The sequence below is a fragment of the Nymphaea colorata genome, chromosome 9, assembly GCF_008831285.2.
Source record: "Nymphaea colorata isolate Beijing-Zhang1983 chromosome 9, ASM883128v2, whole genome shotgun sequence".
NCBI classification, from domain to species: domain Eukaryota; kingdom Viridiplantae; phylum Streptophyta; class Magnoliopsida; order Nymphaeales; family Nymphaeaceae; genus Nymphaea; species Nymphaea colorata.
In genome coordinates this window covers 5,130,055-5,147,731 of record NC_045146.1, presented here as the reverse complement: position 1 = coordinate 5,147,731, position 17,677 = coordinate 5,130,055, and the positions used below count along the sequence as shown (strand labels likewise).

Here is a 17,677-nt window from a genome sequence, read left to right as displayed (position 1 = left end):
AATATTTTATATTTTTTAAAATAATTTTTTATTTTAGCCAGGTCGAACCCGAACTCGGGTTTAGAGCATCAAACTTAACTCTGATCAAGCAAAGCCGAGCTGGTCGGATGTCCAGGCCTACCTTCAATGCCGCCACAATCGATGTTGGTAAAATCAGCCATTATGTGTTAGAATTGGCTTATTTTAATCGTATTGGTCCCGGTTTGATCTAACATGCACCCATTGAAGGGAACCTTGTGGCATATTTTTAAAACTTTAACAGTATATGTTTGTTTATTTTTGTTTTCTTTTCTCTAATTCCATTTATTAACTATTCAGATTCCGAGTGATTCAGACTTTTTGCTGGCCGATTCGAATAAACTGATATGGGTGAGAATCGGGATTCATTTTTTGTGATCCGATATTATTGTTCGGAACAGAAGGCCCAAATCCAAATGTGCAAGTCTGGTGTGTTTGCACGAAGAACCTGATCCAACAGATACCCGACCCGCTGAAAGCTATAAAACGAAACCCTAGAAACCCTTGAGGACCCCTAACCCCAACTGCAGCCTCTCTCGCTCTCTCTGTGAAATCATGGTCAGTTTCGCCTCCACCGTGTTCCTTTCGCTCGATTCACCTCATCTTTCCTGAACTTTCTTCTCCTAATTTGGTTTTCGTGTTTTCGATTTGGCTGCAGACGTTCAAGAGGAGGAATGGCGGTCGCAACAAGCACGGGAGGGGCCACGTCAATTTCATCCGCTGCTCCAACTGCGGCAAATGCTGCCCTAAGGTCTCTCTGTGCCTGTGGATCTGGTCGTTTGTCTGTATTGGTTTCTGAAATTAGTTTGGCTTAAATGCATCGATGTGCTGGCATGCTTATCTTTTATGCTGTTCTTAGGGGTTTTTAATTCTGATTTGGAATTGGTTTGGTTTTGACTTGTCTTCAGGACAAGGCCATCAAGAGGTTTCTCGTCCGCAACATCGTAGAGCAAGCCGCTGTTAGGGATGTACAAGAAGCCTGCGTCTATGATGGTAACCCTTTTCATCTCTCCCCTTATATGTAATTCGCTTTGTTTAGCTCACTTTCTTTGAATGTTTCACAGGTGTAGAATCAGTTTCCCATTTTCTTCTTTTTATTATCTTGGTTCTGTCATTCGTTTGTCTTTGTGGTAGTTGGTAGGCGATTAGGGCGCCCCTTTTATGGATGAACTAGGAAAACTTTGCAATGATTTCAAGATGATGTATCCTAACTTATTTCCATTTTATTGTCCAATGGGTGCACTAAAGCAGCTGATTCTATGTTGTTGAATCAGAACACGAGTTGTTGGTGTTATATTTCTTTTCCAATCCATAGCTTGATTTTGAGTTTACTTGTTGCTAGGATATACTCTCCCTAAGCTGTACGCAAAGATGCAATACTGTGTTTCCTGCGCTATCCACTCGCATGTGGTTCGCGTGCGATCGCGCACTGCCAGGCGCAACCGGGAGCCACCGCAGAGATTCAGAAGAAGGGTGCGTTCTTGTTTTTCCTGAAATATTTGTTCTCTTTCTTTTCCGTTTCTCTACATGTTCGTTTGTTTGCTGATCGTCCTTTGTCTATTTCTTTTTCCAGGATGATCTTGGAAAGCCTGGGCAACCTCCTCGCCCAGGTGCGCCGGCAAATCCCGTTCGCCCGTGATCACTATTTTGGCATTGGAATTCCTTTTTCGTGTAGTTTCGAAGCATTTTGGTTGGTTGAGTTTCCTTGTTATTTGTCGGAGTCTTTGAGGTCTACTCGTGGATTTTGGATACTCGGCGCTAAGATGGATTTCTATTAAGCTTATCCGTTGCATTGGTTCTTTATCGTCTGTTGTTATTTTTCATCCTTGTTTCCTTTTCCGTTCTACTGTGCTCTGACAATGATTATAGTAGTGATGGTAAACGTGCTGGTGCTACTGCTAAGTGATGTGTATGATGCTCGTCTTGTTCCACTTGCATTTATTTCGACAATTGGTAAAGTCACTCGGTTATAAGGACACGTTGATAAAGAATGGGCGAGTTCTTACCTATTTTATTTAGCATTTGGGCCGTCAATTTTGCTGGTGCAGTTTTTTTTTTTTGTCCCGCAGCTGTTGCTAGGATTGATTGGTTAATTTTTTGTTGAATTGTGTTAGTGATAGAAGGGATCAGTAAGTTTTCCTTCTTCAAAGCAATCAATTAGTACAAGCATTTGTTTGATATCTAGAGGGTATGTGTTTGGGAGCAGGCCTTGATGAGAAAGTAACAAAAATATGTAGGGATTAGTGGAAGGCTGAAGCTAAAACTATAAATTAGAGATTTTATCTTTGAAAACTAGTTACTATTTTATCTTTGAAAACTAGTTACTTGAATGTTGTTTTGCAGCCACAGTTTAAAATTTGGGACGTGAATACGCAACTATCTATGACATAAGATATGACAAATGAGGTGACTAATGCAAATTAACTGCGTATAAGCTCTTGCTGCCGACGGCCTAAGTAGACCTGGAACTATATTTTCCGATATCTGTTGTAGAATTTTGTTTGAAATCTGTTCCTCCGATGTGTACAGATGTCTCATCTTTGATGGATGAATTGAAGTTCTTCACAGCATTCAACATATTCATGTCCAAAGATGTACTGCCCTTAAAAATGTTAATTCTCTTGTGTGCTAATCGGTGGAATTCTTCTTGCTATTGAACCCATCGCAGCAGGCTACGCCAGGATGCCTTGGCATGCTTTGCTGCCTGGTGATGATTGAATGGTATTCATCAGTGCTTATTACGAAGATGGAGTCCAGGAGTGTCCCTAGATGAACCCCAGGCTCTTTTTTTTTTTTGAAAGTCTTTAATGTTTATTTAGAAGTAACCACCATCGATTAAACCTCCAAGCCATCTAATACCCTTATGTCTCCAATTGAAATGTTACTTTTGTGAAGGAAATAAAACAAAAAAAGTCATGAATGGAAGTGACATCTGGAAGGCTCAAACATTTGTTTCGATGTACATTCCACGTATTTGTAATTTTTTTCTTGGTTTGCAAAAAATGAAGATGGAAAGAATGAGTTGCGTGCATGAACATTTGGGGTGTAGTTGCTTATAGTTGGTTGGGATCTGTCCAACCCCATTTTAGTTTCTGAATTCTTGCTTTCAATTATATGAGAATGAGATTAACACTGCCAAGGCTTTGTTGTTGTGCACTTTTTTCATTTTTCTTTTGGTTCATCCTTCGCCTGCCTCTCTCACAAGTTGTGCTTCCAGTCGTAGCTTTGTTGTGGTTGACCAAACGCTGCGCGGTATGTATTTAAATGAAATGTAGAAGAATGTGATCATATGTGGTGTAGCCGAAGCTGGCTTTCTTTTTCTCGCATGCACGCATATTGTGAAAGAACATATTCTTCCGAGGTTGCAATAATCGCAAACTATGTTAGTGATGTTGAAAGGAAAAGGGCATTTGCAGCAACCGCATGAAATATGTAAAGGTATTGGAATCTAGATAAACGGCATGAAACATCTTACACTTAAGCCTATTTTTCTTAGGCAGAAGTCCCACTTTCTGTCCTTATGAGATTCAACAAGATGGAGTTGAACATGGAAGCCGAAATCAGTGATGCAGGCTGATGCATTAGCAGGTCGTACAACGGGTCTTTTGTGAATATGTCTCAATTTTTGAAGTAGATCGGTAGAACACTTGCGGAATGTTTTTTTCTACCAACCTACCCCCAATGATCTTGTTGGAGCAGGATATTGTTGATGGCTTCCACTGCCAAATTCGATATGCATGTAAAATGGTTCGGATTCAGAATGTTGGTTTTTGCAATGTTTTGACATCGAAGATGCGTAGACAAACAGTGACCTCAAATAACCCGCTTCGAAGGGGTCTTTCTTCTTCTTTTCTTTCTCTTTTTTCCTCCAACGAAGATAGTTTATTGCAATCTCTTCCCCTTGACGGTCTTCATCTTTCAACCTTTATCACCAGTTGGGGGACCAACGAGTGCTGTCCAACTGGAGCTTGATAGAACAACTGCTTTTGCTTAAGCAAAACAGACTTAAGTTTGAATTTCTTCTTTTCATTCGTTTGACTGCTGTTTTTTTTTTTAGTTACGAGTTTAATTGAAAGAAATCAAAACTAAGTGTTTTTGCTATTCTATCAAGACTTGAGCAAACTTTATAAATGTTTAATCAAGAAGGGCTCTGGTAATTAATGGAATGACCTCAAGAGGGAACTCAAGGCAAAGTTCCTCGTGGGTTGGTGAAAATTTGGTTGTTAGTTCGATTTTGATAAGCCTTTCTCTGGATTGCAAGTGATGGATGTGTGATATTTTAGTTCATGGATGTATTGCTTTTCACTCATGTCACGAAGTAGCACTGGACTTCGGGAGCACGGGAAAAGGGGGGAGGCTTCGGCCTGTTTGAGGTATCTCCAATCAAATTAATACAAGAGCTTAATCGAAATTAAACTTGCGTCTACTAGATTCATTCAATCTAAAATGATATTTTAGGTTTGAATTATCTTCTAAATGAATATTGAATGAAGATAGATATGACTTATTAGCTTGTCCATCGATCGAGCCTGTAAAAATGAGCACCAACGCTATCCCTCCTACTGTGGGCGATCCCGAAGTTAGTTTTACACATACGACGAGCAATGAAGAAGAAATTCAATTGGCTGGCCATAAACTTTGAGTTAGTGAACGGAATCCCTAGAAGGATATGGAAATTTCTGCACTTCGAGAGGTACTCAATAAAAAATAATGTGATGGACATAACAATTCCACTGACCTATAGCTGGCCCCAATACTTGGGGGCATGTGGATACTTTTCCATCTGATTCACCTTTAGGCAGCAACGCTATTTGTTAATAATTCCTGATCTCGATACTTGCCCATTTTTAAGTAGCATTCCAACCTTCCTCATCTCAATATATGACCTTTCTAGCATTTTGAAGTTAATTTGTTAATATCTTAAAAAGGACATATATTGAGATCAGGAATGATTAATTTTGGTTATCATCGTTTTGGAAAGTTCCTCTTCCCATCTCACTAGTCAGTGTCTCCTAGTCTATGTACATAGGGCTCCTTGCTCCGTAATTGTCAACTCTGATTGTGATTGAGAATCGATTTCCTTAACTTTGAGCTAATTCCTCCTTATTTCACGTTTACTTAGATTATTCTAGTTTATAGCGTGGAGCAGCCTAGTCGGTCGATGTTTTGTTGGGAATCGAGTTTCAAATTGGCATAAGAAAGGGTGCATTAACAGCTCCCTCCATGAATGATTGACCTAGCAGCATAATGTTGTTGGATGACTAAAAATTTAAAACTTTTATAAAAAGTATTTAACCACAAGAACACGATGGTTTGTAGTACAATAACTTTTATAAAAATTTAGCAACAGGTCATAGCATCACGATGGTTTGTAGTAAATTTTTGCAACAGTTATTGTACTTTCAGCGATGGGTTTTAAATTTTTAGCCATTAGTAATATCAGGCAGCTGGCTGATTTCAATTATCTATACTTGTGGTAGGAAACATATATGTAACTATGACGAGTAAGCCAATATTACATATTTACTGTGTACAGATATCAAATAACATGTGTTGCTGTAAAATAGCCAGGAGATATTTAAGGTGAGAGGAAGTTGCAAGGTTCGCAGTTTTCCTGTTATAGCCTTTGGTTTTGCCAACTACTGTTTATTCTCGCCCGTGAATTTCTGCACTAGTTTTTGTATCCTCCTTGGTCATATTAAGTTCACATTTTCAAAATCATATTGATAATGCGATCTTTTCTTCTTCCAGCTCCAGGGTACGGCTCCCCATAAACGATGACCCTCATGGTTTTCCTTTCATACTGCCATTTATGAGTCTGTGTACATTTAACATAGAGAAGGTGTACAATAGTAAAACATTAATGCTTTCAAGGAAAAGGCCTTATGAGCAAACTGGAAAACACCAGGAAAGGAACACAAAAACTGTTACTCGGTTTGCATTACAATATTTGAAATAAACATCACACTAGCAGGGAAGGCCTGTTGGCTAGTGAACTGAACTGGTTACTAAGCTTGTTTAAAGGACTGTGCACCTGTTAGAAAGACCATCATATAAAAATGAAACTCCCTTTTCCATGTATTCTTGTATACTTTGTTTTTCACATGCTGCTCCTTTATTTGGCCTGGTCTTAGTACGCATGTACATAGCAGACTCGTTTTCAGTCACAGAAAACAAAATGCATGCGTGAATATTATTTTCAATCCAACTTCAAGAATACTTCAACAATCATTCACCCCACTTGAAGTAAGAACATCAATATTGGCGTACACAGAAGAATGATCTATAGTCTGTTCGCTAAAGCTTTTTAGTAAAGATTCTCTCGAAAAGCTATCGATCCTGTCCAAAGTTTGTAGTAAAGCAGCCCAAGAAAGATGGGTTTCTACATTCTCCTTACGTAAAGGTTTTATTGCATATCGTAAGATCTGCACTTTGAGCTGAAAGAGCAGATGGTGTTTTGTAGATTACGCAGACATTTTTATGTGATAGATCATCTCACTAAGTCTACCTCTTCATTATCTATATTGAAGGTGCACTTAAGATTATCAAAAGAAAAATGCTTCACTTCCACTGCCTGATTTGCTAGCGCATATTTCTCCATCAAACATTAAAAAATGCAACAAGATACCATTTGTTACCGCAAGCAAATCGACTATTTTTCTGGAATCAAGATCGCAGTGAATTTCTGTATCATCTTAAGTCAGATAAGGTCTTTTGCCTAACATTTTCTTGGTTCAAACATTGAAAAATGCAACAAGATATCATTTGTTTACAGCAAGCAAAGAGACTACTTTTCTGGAATCAAGATCGCAGTGAATTTCTGTATCATCTTAAGTAAGATAAGGTCTTTTGCCTAACATTTTTTTCTTGGTTCAATTGCAAAAAGGAAGAGAATAAAAAATACTTATCCTTGACATGCAAGCAAGCAAGCAGTTCAGGCAGATCGGAGTTTTATCATTTCCGGCACACGAGCGGATATCTCTTTCCCTGAGATTGAATGAGTTGTAAAATTCACAACACAAAAACATTGAGACAATGTACATGGTTGAGCAACCCCTCATGCATAGCTTCCCTAGCAGATGTTGCATGTCGAGCCAGTACGCATGCTTGGATGCAGCAGAAAAGGTCAAGAGTTTCAAGATGATGAAGAGCCAAAAGAATCACCACTAAATCGATCGGCATACTGCGTATATAGGTCAATAAAATTTGTGATTTACACGTCAGCGAGGTCACTTTTTTGTTGTACATATCCAAGCACTGAAACCAACAATTGCAATGGGAACAACTAGCTCTACTTGAAAGGAACGGTTGGGTATGCATTTCATTCAAATTTTAAGACCTATCCAATCTATGAACTCAACATCAAACTCTTCCAGCATCATCACAGGGGATTGAGGGAAAACTGAAGGCCCTGGGAAGAGGTCAGTGATACTAGTCACCAGGAGCTTTCAAATTTGAGCACAAATATATAAGGCCATATTTTGTTCATCCATACCTTTATTTCTCGTATGCGGTCCTTTGGGTAGTCTGGGAGATGGAGGAGCAAAAGATTTCAGAAATCGTCATGAATCTGTACATACATACTCACGAAATTGGGCACTGAATTTTGGCGGAAGCCAAGACGATTTTAGGGCAACGCCGGTATGGAGAAATTAGTTTCATGAATTTTCTCAAGGGTGACGTCCTTGGGCAATTTCACCAATACCCATCAACCACAATGATAGAGAGAGAGCAGCAGAAGCCAATCAGAGAGCAATTAGATCTCCAGAAAATCACATCGAAGACATAAACGTTTTCTTCCAATGCCAATCTCATCAGTCATCAAGCAGGGGGGAAAAAAGAAAAAAAATTTATATAATCAGATCCACACAAGTAAGATCAAAACACACTTCCGAAAATCTCCTAACAAACTACAACATGCAATTTATACTTCATCCGTCCAGCAAGATATCGAAAATTGTTGGCTAACCAAGAATGAAGAAGAAGAGAAACGGAGATGCAACATATTTGGTATCTCAAAGTACCATAAGGAAGGCCTTCAGTTACAGGTAAAGATCTGTTGAGGAAGTCTCCATGCCTCTGAAGAACTGAAGCACATATCGTCGATGTCCTCGCTCGTACACCATCGACACTTCGAGTTCTTTACGCACTCCTCTTTAGAAGCCCTCTCTTTACACTCAAGGGAGGCTCCAATTTGTCTTCTACGGCTGGAATCATAGGAATTAGATGTGCAGAACAATAAAGAAAGAAGGATCAGAAAGCAGAGGATAGTAAGCTTTCCCATTGTAGAAAGTGAGAAGCAAGAGAGAGAGAGAGAGAGAGAGAGAGAGAGAGAGAGAGAGAGATTTCCCGTTATGCAGCTATGCCGTGATCGCAGATTTCTTTAGTTGACGAGGGAGGGGAAAAATGTTTGGAGAACTTGTTTTCCAGAGGATGGATTTTCCAATCGACTCAAGAACTTGCCGACACGTGGAAAAGAGGTTCCTCCTATTGTAGCTTCCTCTTGTATAATGTATCTAAGACCGCGGGAGAAGCGGGAAAGTATAACGCATATGAGAGAGAAAGAAGCGACATTTCCACTTATCTGGCTACAGCGTGGAGAAAGGAACCTTTCATGTCGCAGACTTTTCTAAAAGGGGGAGAAAATAGTGTTGAGAATCTGTTTTCCAGAAAATCGATTTTTGCCGAGGGACATGAGAGCTTAGTGACAACTGCATAGGAGAGGCTCTTCCTCATTCATAAGCTCAGCCCCCAACGTGGTCTCCGGCTTGGTAGAATTTTTGGTGCAAGTAAGAATAAGTCCTTTTGAACTTTTATAAAACTGAAAAAAAAAAACTTGTGTTTATGAAAAAGTAGATAAAAAGAAAAATAAAAACTTCAAAATAAAAACACGAAAGAATGTTTCTTTCGTGGTTTTTTGGAGTTTTTTTTCACATTTTCTATTGCTGCATTTTATTTTTGCATTTTTTGAATCTTATTTTTAGGATTTTTTTTTATTTTTTTTAATTTACCTAGATTTTACTGAGAAAAACAACTTTGGTGTATTATACCTGAAAAAAATTTCATCATTTAAAACCCATAAACGGTATTTGTGACTGTGGTTTTGGGTTTATGCCTAAACGATTTTAGGCAGGAAGATGATCACTCCAAAGGAGCCACTCTTATCGGGTGCAACAATCACTTATGGTGTAATCAATTTGAGGCTTTGCTCAGAGGTTTTAGACCTGTTGGTCTGCCACTTGATAAGATCTGGCCACATATTCGACCTATTTTTTGTTGGCAGATATTCCCCTTTCTGTTGAAGCTACTCATCATTTAGCGATCAATAATCCTCACCTGCTGTTTTGTGAACGGAAGGGTTGTGGTATCCTTTTTGTGATACTTCTGTAAGCTGTAGAGTCTAGGCAAACTTTCATTTTGATCGTGTACAAAAATATCTAATTTTAGATATTTCCAAAGTTTTAATATTGCTTTTAAGTTCTTAGCAATTATTAACATCATACCCAATGGGTAAGATGTTAATATATAATTGCTAAAGAACTTAGATGCAGCAGGAAGAGTAATATCAAAACCTATAATTGTTTTTCTTTATTTTATACATGAAGGATATCGTCCTAATAACATTGCAAGTGCTTCCTAGCAAGAGCTTAAATATGTATCTTGCAATTGAGTCTTCTTATAAAACTGTAATCAAGTCATTCCTCACATACATTAACATAATAGCTCTAGCAGAAGGTTATCCTTCTTGAATTTCTTATAACCAACCTTTTTCATATCTTAACATTTATCATTAGGAAACAACCAACTCTTTTCTCACAATCATATTATGCCCACTCCAATGTCCAAGCCAATTGAAGTTTATGTGTTCCATATATTAAAGTTTATACTATGTAGTTTTTATATTATTGTTAATTTCGGGTGAGCAAAAGGTTAACAAACCATTGCCGAGAAAAGAGGCACAAAGGCCTCCCACTCCTATACCTGAGGTCATGTGTTGTATAAGAAAAGAGGCACAAAGGCCTTCCACTCCTCCTATCCTTGAGGTCATGTGTTGTATCGAGAACCTAAGTGAGGTATAGTACATCCATCAAAGATTATCATGAACCCACAGTTTGCAGTGCAGTGCTAGGGCAGTAGCACCCATGGAATCGAACCGATGACGTGCTTTCAACAAACCGCATGCCCAACCACCTATGCTACATCCCTTAAGTCTCGTTTCTTGGCATAATTTTAGTAGAGAAATCTGCCTAACTCGATATTGCCAAAAAAGAAAAACAAAAATATAAAAATTGCAATCTTATTAAAGGAAGCCAATTGAAGCTTCGCTAGCCAACCTTTGCTAACAGTTAAATGTAAAGAGCTCATTATATGTCTAAGACAAGACAAGCCAACCTTTGGTTACAAGGCCAAAGAAGAATCTAAGTGTCATGACTCCACACCAATCGTAGGAGCCATGCTAAACATATTGGTGCAACACAAAGAATACAAAACATGAGGCAGACATTTAGAGAATTTCTTTCATACACAATCATGTGGAAGCAGAAACTTCTGGGAATTGATTTCCTAAACCACAGTAGCCAATCAATACCATCTATCTGCAGATTATGTTCATTAATAACCCAAAGGTGCTCTTTAACATTTGTTTGAAATTCCACTTCTGCTAATCATAGTAATCATTTTACTATTGTCATATACATATAAAAAAAGTTTTACGAGAAAACACATTTTATCAATGTAACTTCCACGTATAGTAGAGTTTTACATGAAGCTATTCTCCATAGTGAATTTTACATATATGCATGAAGATGTCTCTATCGGTCCATCTTGCACATTTTCATACTTTAGGTAGCATGATCCGCAGGAATCCATCTCTGTAACCACAAACATATACAGAAATAGTCATAACAAAATTAGTGTGGAACAAGAAGTTGAAGCCGGAAGAAATAGAGCAAGATTGCAACCACCAAAGCTCAAACTAGAACTGAGTTCCACTTAGTTTAAATGCTAATGATGCAATACAATAAATATGTAGATGGCTTAAGCAGCTAAATAGATTTTGAAGACAATTTGATTGCTCTTATATCAAACAGACCTGGCTGCTGAATAGTCAACACTACCAGAAGCATATTCACTAACATTAACCATTATGTGCTCTAATAAAGGAAGTTATAGATCAATAGAGCAAAATCGATAAACTTTATGAAGAAAAGGCATGTCACTGCAAATGCTGACAGAAACTGTAAAGTTCGACATGTTATGAGTAGACACGTCCACTTGGTGATTCTACACATGCATGCAAAGTATGACAAAGAAAACAGTGCAAAAAATGTATGACAATGGTTGAAGGATAATATGCCCTCAGTTCATCAGTTGTTCTACTGTTTTATTTTTTAAAAAAAAAAAATCCGTCACATGATGTGTGATAGTCTAGGTTCAGTACTCCTGAAGTAGAGAAGGTTCACCAAACACTTGGAGGAGATATTTGCGCTGAGAAAAATTAAATGTTCAGACATTTAAGATGCACAATTTCCAAATCTCTTTTACATAGAAAACAGTGGATAGAGATATGACACTGATCTGAGATCCACATTTTTCAAACTTGCAGGAATCTCAGATCAACCACAGATCTTAGAACCGAGCTGGTCAAAAGCAGCCTTATTGCATTTCTTGTACCTACATTCATGAGTGCAACAAAAATCTCAGATCTATAAAGCAGAAACCTGTTGTATCCACAAATCCTAAAAAAAAAAAAAATTAAATCACTCTCATGGATATTATTCTCAGAACTTTATTGGAGAGGTTTTTCTTGGGTGAATAGTGAAGTTTGTTTTCCTCAGAAAAATTCAATAATTTAAAAAATCCAAAAAAAAAAGTTATGATATCTATAATGGTTTTCTTCTATTTTTTGTACAAAAACTTAAATGAAATTTCAAAATAGTCTAGTGTTAATGTTGAGAGGAATATTTATTATTTTCGGTAGTTAGTTGCAATTTAACAAAGTTTTTAATATTTCTTGATTAAAGCTGTTATAAGGTGGACCTCTCTGCAATTTCTCACTAACCTCTAGTTAAGTACAGATTAAGGGTTAATGAAATAGATTTTGTTTTTTTCTCTAACACGTTTCAACATAGTATCAGAGCCATCCACATCTCTGGAGGCCTGGATGCCACTTGGAACCCTTGTTCTCTCCTTTCTCTCCATCTCTTTCTCATGTATCTCTCTCTCCGTGTTCTTCTTCTTCCTCTTTCTTCCTAGTCGGTGGGTGAACAGAAATCTGATCTCTAGTGTCAAAAATATGGCACAATGATCAGACTTTCTGGTCACTTTATTTACAATTGAAAATTGTGGTTGTCTTATAGCTTTTCCAACACATGACATGAATCTTTCTAGGAATTTCCCATCAATTTCAATGCTCTAAGATTCCAAGTGCAATATTGCTTTACTAGAGCTACAAAACGGATCTTGCATAGAGCTACTCTTTTGACATATTTTTGCATTAGCTACTAGCCTCAGCTTCTCAAAGCCAAGAACATGTCACTATCCTAATCCAGTGACTAGATTCAAGGGCTTACATGGCTTACCTGCTAAATACCAGAAAATGATAAGCAACAGACATGCTCTACGTGAAACATATCATTCTGCAAATACTTTTTTTTTCAACAAAATCTTCTATTGATACTAACTACATTGGTATCTCTAAACATCCTAAACAAGAAAACCTGTGTAAGAACCTGTCAGCTCATGTACTTCAGTAACATTTTTTTCAATAATGAGGCCTCTAGATACTTTCTCCACAAGCCTATAATTTGTCACTGTCTAGGACAGCTACATGATTTACCCGCACCGTCCAACTATTGTGGTAAAAGAATACTGAAAAGGTTAGAATGGAATTCAGTAGTTCATCCTGAAATAATCTTGTCAAGCATATAACTCCATATGTGGACATTTTCATAGGCACTTTTGCAAGGTAAATTTCAGATAAGGATTCTTGCATTGACAGTATTATAACTTGCTATTCAAGTTAAGATTTAAACAGGAAGAGCAAAGAAGGATTAGGACGAAAATTTATGTAGGAAACTTACACAAACTCTGCAGAAACATGGTCCTTATTCACATTGTTGGGAAGAACCCAGACAATCTGGTATGGACCCTGAGAAATTTCCTTCCTGTGATATGTAACTGTTGGATCCCTACTGCCACCGAGACCCCATATGTTCAAGCGTCTCCCAGACACCACCAAGCTAGACAAAGAAAAGATTTGCAGATTAAACTTTTAAAATGAAAAGTTATCAAATTCCATTAAGTCAATATAAGCCAAAGAAAGTCATACTTTTTCTCATCCATTTCAACTCTTATGTTCTTACTAGTGACACCAGGAAGTTCTACTGTAACAGTATAATGAGATGCACATTCTGCAACATCCATTCGCGGTGACCATTCCTGAGCTGTGTCAGAGATCGGAGGAGTCAACAGAAAGAAATGAAATGCTAGGTTGAAGCTCTGAAATGATGCTGTTGTATGAGGCATTAAGCATTTTTGCAACCGCAGAGCACATTTAATGTGAAAAAAAGCTCCCCAAACACATGAAAACACTTGAAATTGACAAAAAAAATTGTTAGTTGCGTTTAATTTTTTTTTTTTTTTTTTTAGGTATAAGCCATGGTACTAACATATGACTAGCCTATGAACAAATACGAACAACCAAATTTAGTTCCATGAGAATAAAAATTGGAACAACTGCAGAAACTCTGCTGCAGAGCTTGACTTGTACAATTGGGACTATGGATAAAGATAAAAGATTCTTGAAATACTGCAGGATTATTAAGCAGATGACCAATATATTAAGGATTAATACCAAAAGAACACAACCAAAAAACATAGGATTAGGAATAGATATACGTACCACAAATATTATTGAGCAGATGACCAATATATTAAGGATTAATACCAAAAGAACACAACCAAAAAACATAGGATTAGGAATAGATATACGTACCACAAATATTATCAGTTTGTTTTGTGGTAGGTTGTTTCTCTTCGACTACAAATTCACAGATCTTACTTAAAGCAGTTGCAGGCCTTGAAAATCTAGGAGGCTCAGATGCAACTGAATCAAAGTTGTCAATAGTTTGGCACTCTATGAATTTTGGAAAATAAGCAGACTTCTGAACTGGTCTAGCAAATGCAGGTGGCTCACAACAATTATCCTGTTGATGTGAATTAACATTAACCAAATTTTGAACTTAAAAATGCTGCAAAATTCCATCTTATGAATGTTCTTTTCATAGCACTCAAAAATCAGGACAAAATGGAAACCTCTTTGTTTGAAACTTGACGCATAAAGCAAGCTTGAAATGCTGACCCTTGGCGTGCAAAGAGCACTCTGTTATCCCTCCTCTGCGTAACAGAGCTGATTGTGCCACTGCAGTTCTAGGACAGCAAGAAGAAACCAAAATCAGTATTTTTATAAGACCATTACATGACCACTGTCTGGGAAAGATCAAAGAAATTAATCACACAATACATGTGCGTTTCTTAAATTTCTATGTTCTTCTCCACTGACATGCATGAGAAGGCACATTTAAATGATCCTTTCATAATTCCTAAAAAAGCAACAGAAAAACTATTTTTGCCACTATAAAACCAGCATGCCACATGTCGATGTATACTCAATCAAGAAACAAAACAAATTCAAGAAATGAAAGTATGAAGAAAAGAGTGGACATCTATTCAAATTGTTCTGACATGTTCTTTTCTCGTCATCTCGTGACAATTACATCCGCAATACGCATATGATGATGGGATCTTTCTCCATATTTGCAAAGCCATTATTGTGAATTCTGAAACTTTGTTGCTTAAATAGTACATACTAATTTAAATTATAGGCAAGCAGAACCAAGCGAAGATTCACTGTCATGCTTGACTTAATTATCATAAGAACATAGTAGAATAAATGCATGACAATCAACATGCCATCCTGCTTTTTGTGCTTCATCACACAATATCTTATACAATTTAGAATTCCAGTGCCCACTTCAATAATATGTTTGGCATTACATTGCCACATTCATATTTAAGTAAATATAAGTTCATCAGGTTCAGTTTCCCTAATATATTTGTGTAAATTCCAAGACTGCTTAACAACCCCGCTGCACCCCCACCACCCTCCCCTCCTGCCAACAACCTGACAATTCCCCAAAATGCTAAAGCATATACTCATAGTTAACAATCACTGTGGCAGAAAACCACATTTGATGATAAAATTTTGACAGATCTGTGTCAACAATATGTTGTTTCAAGGCACAAATAGAAAATCAGGTGCAAAGGTCAGCAGCATCAGAACAGAACCTTACAAACTACTGGGATCCAAACACTTTTAAAGGCTTGAAAAACTACTTTTTATCACTTGCACTACTCAAATGAATCATCTGCTATGAATGGAGTCCAAACATACTACAAAACTAATACAAGGTGCCCCAACATGAACCATCCCCTAGACCACTTACCCGGAAGAGCAAGAAAGACAACAAATTCATCCCATCACCAATTTTTCAAACAAAAGTATTGCAGCTTCATCAGTAGCTTTAGCCAAGCTACACATGTAGTTCAAGGCATTTCCGTCTCATCTGAGGATTTCCCCAATTTTTTTGTGAAGTTCAAAAAGTGATTTGCTTAGGAAAAATCTTGAGAAAAATGTCAGACACATGAAAAATTAGACAAAGTGAAAAGGATAAACAAAGAAAGCATTTTACTAGCATCTTTTGATGAAAACATAAAAAGGATCTGTTACTAGCTTCTATAAGAAATGAAAATAAACAATGAAAATTAAACATATATGCTGGAAATTTAGAGGATAGCTCTTATTATTATTGCGAACTATAACATAAAATTTCCAAGTATGGCGATGTAATATTGATTTTCCTTCAAAAACCGAAATATGTTTCATACCGGAGGAGTAAAGTTGCCTCTCTTGAACTCAATCGTAGAAGCCACCAATTCCATAGGATAGGACATACTCCTGAAGTTTTTAAATTCCAGTAGATTCTCTAGAAATAGGTCAACAAACAAAGCGTAGCATAGCACAGATAGCAAAACAGCACAGCCGACAATGACCAAGTGGTCAGATGATAAGAATCTCTGAAGGATCAGTAAAATTCTCAAAGGAAGAGGAAAAAAAAAAAGCAATCAAACTCATTAAGAACTGCCCAAAACACAGCCTTCAAATATTGAACGACAAATAAAGACTGATTAAAGAAAATCAAATCAATCGGAAATTTCACAAAGAGGAAAGAAAAAGTAAAAGGAAATCTGCAGAACTTTCTCCATATAATAAACTAGTAACCACACTAATCAAATCAAGCAGACGAAAACCAGATATGTGGCAAGAAAAAACAGCATCTCCAAACCAATATCCTTTCTTGCTTTCGAAGCTGGAAAAAGAATCTATAACCAACAACATGACAACCAAACGAAGACCAGGAGAGCCATGAGTCCAGAATTTACCATGGGGAAGAGATGATTCCCCTTCACTTCTTCACTCCCACCAAGGTGGCAAGCAATCATGGACATCCTCCTCTGCACTATCTGGTTGTCCATCTAAAAATTTCTGCCCAGTTGCCAACCAAATCAACGTAAAGTTATAGTTGCGGAGATAAACAGGATACCCTCCTGATAGCACCTACAAAGAAGTACTGGGTTTCTCTTCTTAAGTGAGTGGATTCAAGATCGGCACTGCTAAAAATCTAGCCCAGATTTTCAGGATCTTTACAAGAGCAGGTGGCGAAGCGGGACCCAGACCAAGAGATAGCAGATACTTTATGCTTTCGTCTTCATTGCTTGGGACTGACCTGCAAAAATATCTGCTGCAGTAGATAGCGCCAACTGAGCGAGAAGAAATTATCCATGGTCTTAACCGTACGGGTACTGTCGCCACTGTCATAGCACCCTTGATATTTGTAACTGCAAATGCCATGATTGATTGAGAGACACGTGATACGCCTTGCTGCCTTTGCTTCCCTGCGATTACTGTGAGCCCCACAGTCGGGTTGGTATAGACTAATTATGCGGATGAGTAAGAGTTTAACCACTCGAGTTCTACTGGACATTGGGTCTGCCAGCTGGGTTTAAGTTTGGCTTGATCATTAAAATCCGAGTTCAAAGGTTTGATTAAATTAAAAAATATTTTTTAATATGAAATAATATATAAATATAATTAATTATAATAATAAAATATTTAATATATATATATAAATAAAATAAATATTTAAAAAATTATAAGGCCCTACCGAGTACCTGCAGACAGCCCGACTCAGCATTTTACTTTTCCTTCATGCTTGTTTTATGGTCACGGAATACATATTCATGTTCTCTCTTTTAAAGTACAGAAAATTAACATTATTAAAGGTCAAAACAGATATTGACTGCGTATCAACCCATGTTCTATCTGTTGTACCAGACCCTCGAGAGTAGAACTGAACTAACTACGGGTCTTAGGAAGGTAATTTTTAAGTCCACAGTTGAACTGGCTTTGTAGTTTGCTCCTCTATTTTGGAATTAGATCCAATAACAAAATATTAGAAAATTTGCAAGAATACATCTAAAACTACCAAATTTGTAATGTTTTAAAGCATCCCTCTTTTGGGGCAGAATTTATCTATCT

General features: G+C 37.3%; 2 protein-coding genes across 2 annotated transcripts; one reads left to right on the top strand and one right to left on the bottom strand.

The window, feature by feature from the left end:
- Nucleotides 1–444: 444 nt before the first annotated feature.
- LOC116260018 (40S ribosomal protein S26-1-like) lies at nucleotides 445–1,821 on the top strand. Its single transcript, XM_031638078.2, has 5 exons — nucleotides 445–576; nucleotides 677–769; nucleotides 927–1,011; nucleotides 1,361–1,491; nucleotides 1,592–1,821. Exons 1-5 carry the CDS (start codon nucleotides 574–576, stop codon nucleotides 1,655–1,657), a joined length of 378 nt encoding a protein of 125 aa, XP_031493938.1. The 5' UTR covers nucleotides 445–573; the 3' UTR covers nucleotides 1,658–1,821.
- Nucleotides 1,822–10,592: 8,771 nt separating this feature from the next.
- Nucleotides 10,593–16,930, bottom strand: LOC116260829 (heat shock protein 16). Its single transcript, XM_031639344.2, has 6 exons — nucleotides 16,522–16,930; nucleotides 14,335–14,448; nucleotides 14,015–14,225; nucleotides 13,349–13,463; nucleotides 13,101–13,259; nucleotides 10,593–10,889 (listed from the first exon to the last, which is right to left on the bottom strand). Exons 1-6 carry the CDS (start codon nucleotides 16,612–16,614, stop codon nucleotides 10,853–10,855), a joined length of 729 nt encoding a protein of 242 aa, XP_031495204.1. The 5' UTR covers nucleotides 16,615–16,930; the 3' UTR covers nucleotides 10,593–10,852.
- Between the last annotated feature and the right edge of the window lie 747 nt (nucleotides 16,931–17,677).

What these genes read in the sequence shown, in the direction of transcription:
- LOC116260018 (XM_031638078.2), top strand. An exon ending in AGAAGCCTGCGTCTATGATG is followed by an intron (nt 1,012 to 1,360) that starts GTAACCCTTTTC and finishes ACTTGTTGCTAG; the next exon opens with GATATACTCTCCCTAAGCTG. An exon ending in CGCAGAGATTCAGAAGAAGG is followed by an intron (nt 1,492 to 1,591) that starts GTGCGTTCTTGT and finishes TTCTTTTTCCAG; the next exon opens with GATGATCTTGGAAAGCCTGG.
- LOC116260829 (XM_031639344.2), bottom strand. Translation starts at nt 16,614, where the DNA reads ATGGACAACCAGATAGTGCAGAGGAGGATGTCCATGATTGCTTGCCAC. An exon ending in GGAATCATCTCTTCCCCATG is followed by an intron (nt 14,449 to 16,521) that starts GTAAATTCTGGA and finishes TTGCTGTCCTAG; the next exon opens with AACTGCAGTGGCACAATCAG. An exon ending in CATGTTTCTGCAGAGTTTGT is followed by an intron (nt 10,890 to 13,100) that starts GTAAGTTTCCTA and finishes TTGTGGTTACAG; the next exon opens with AGATGGATTCCTGCGGATCA.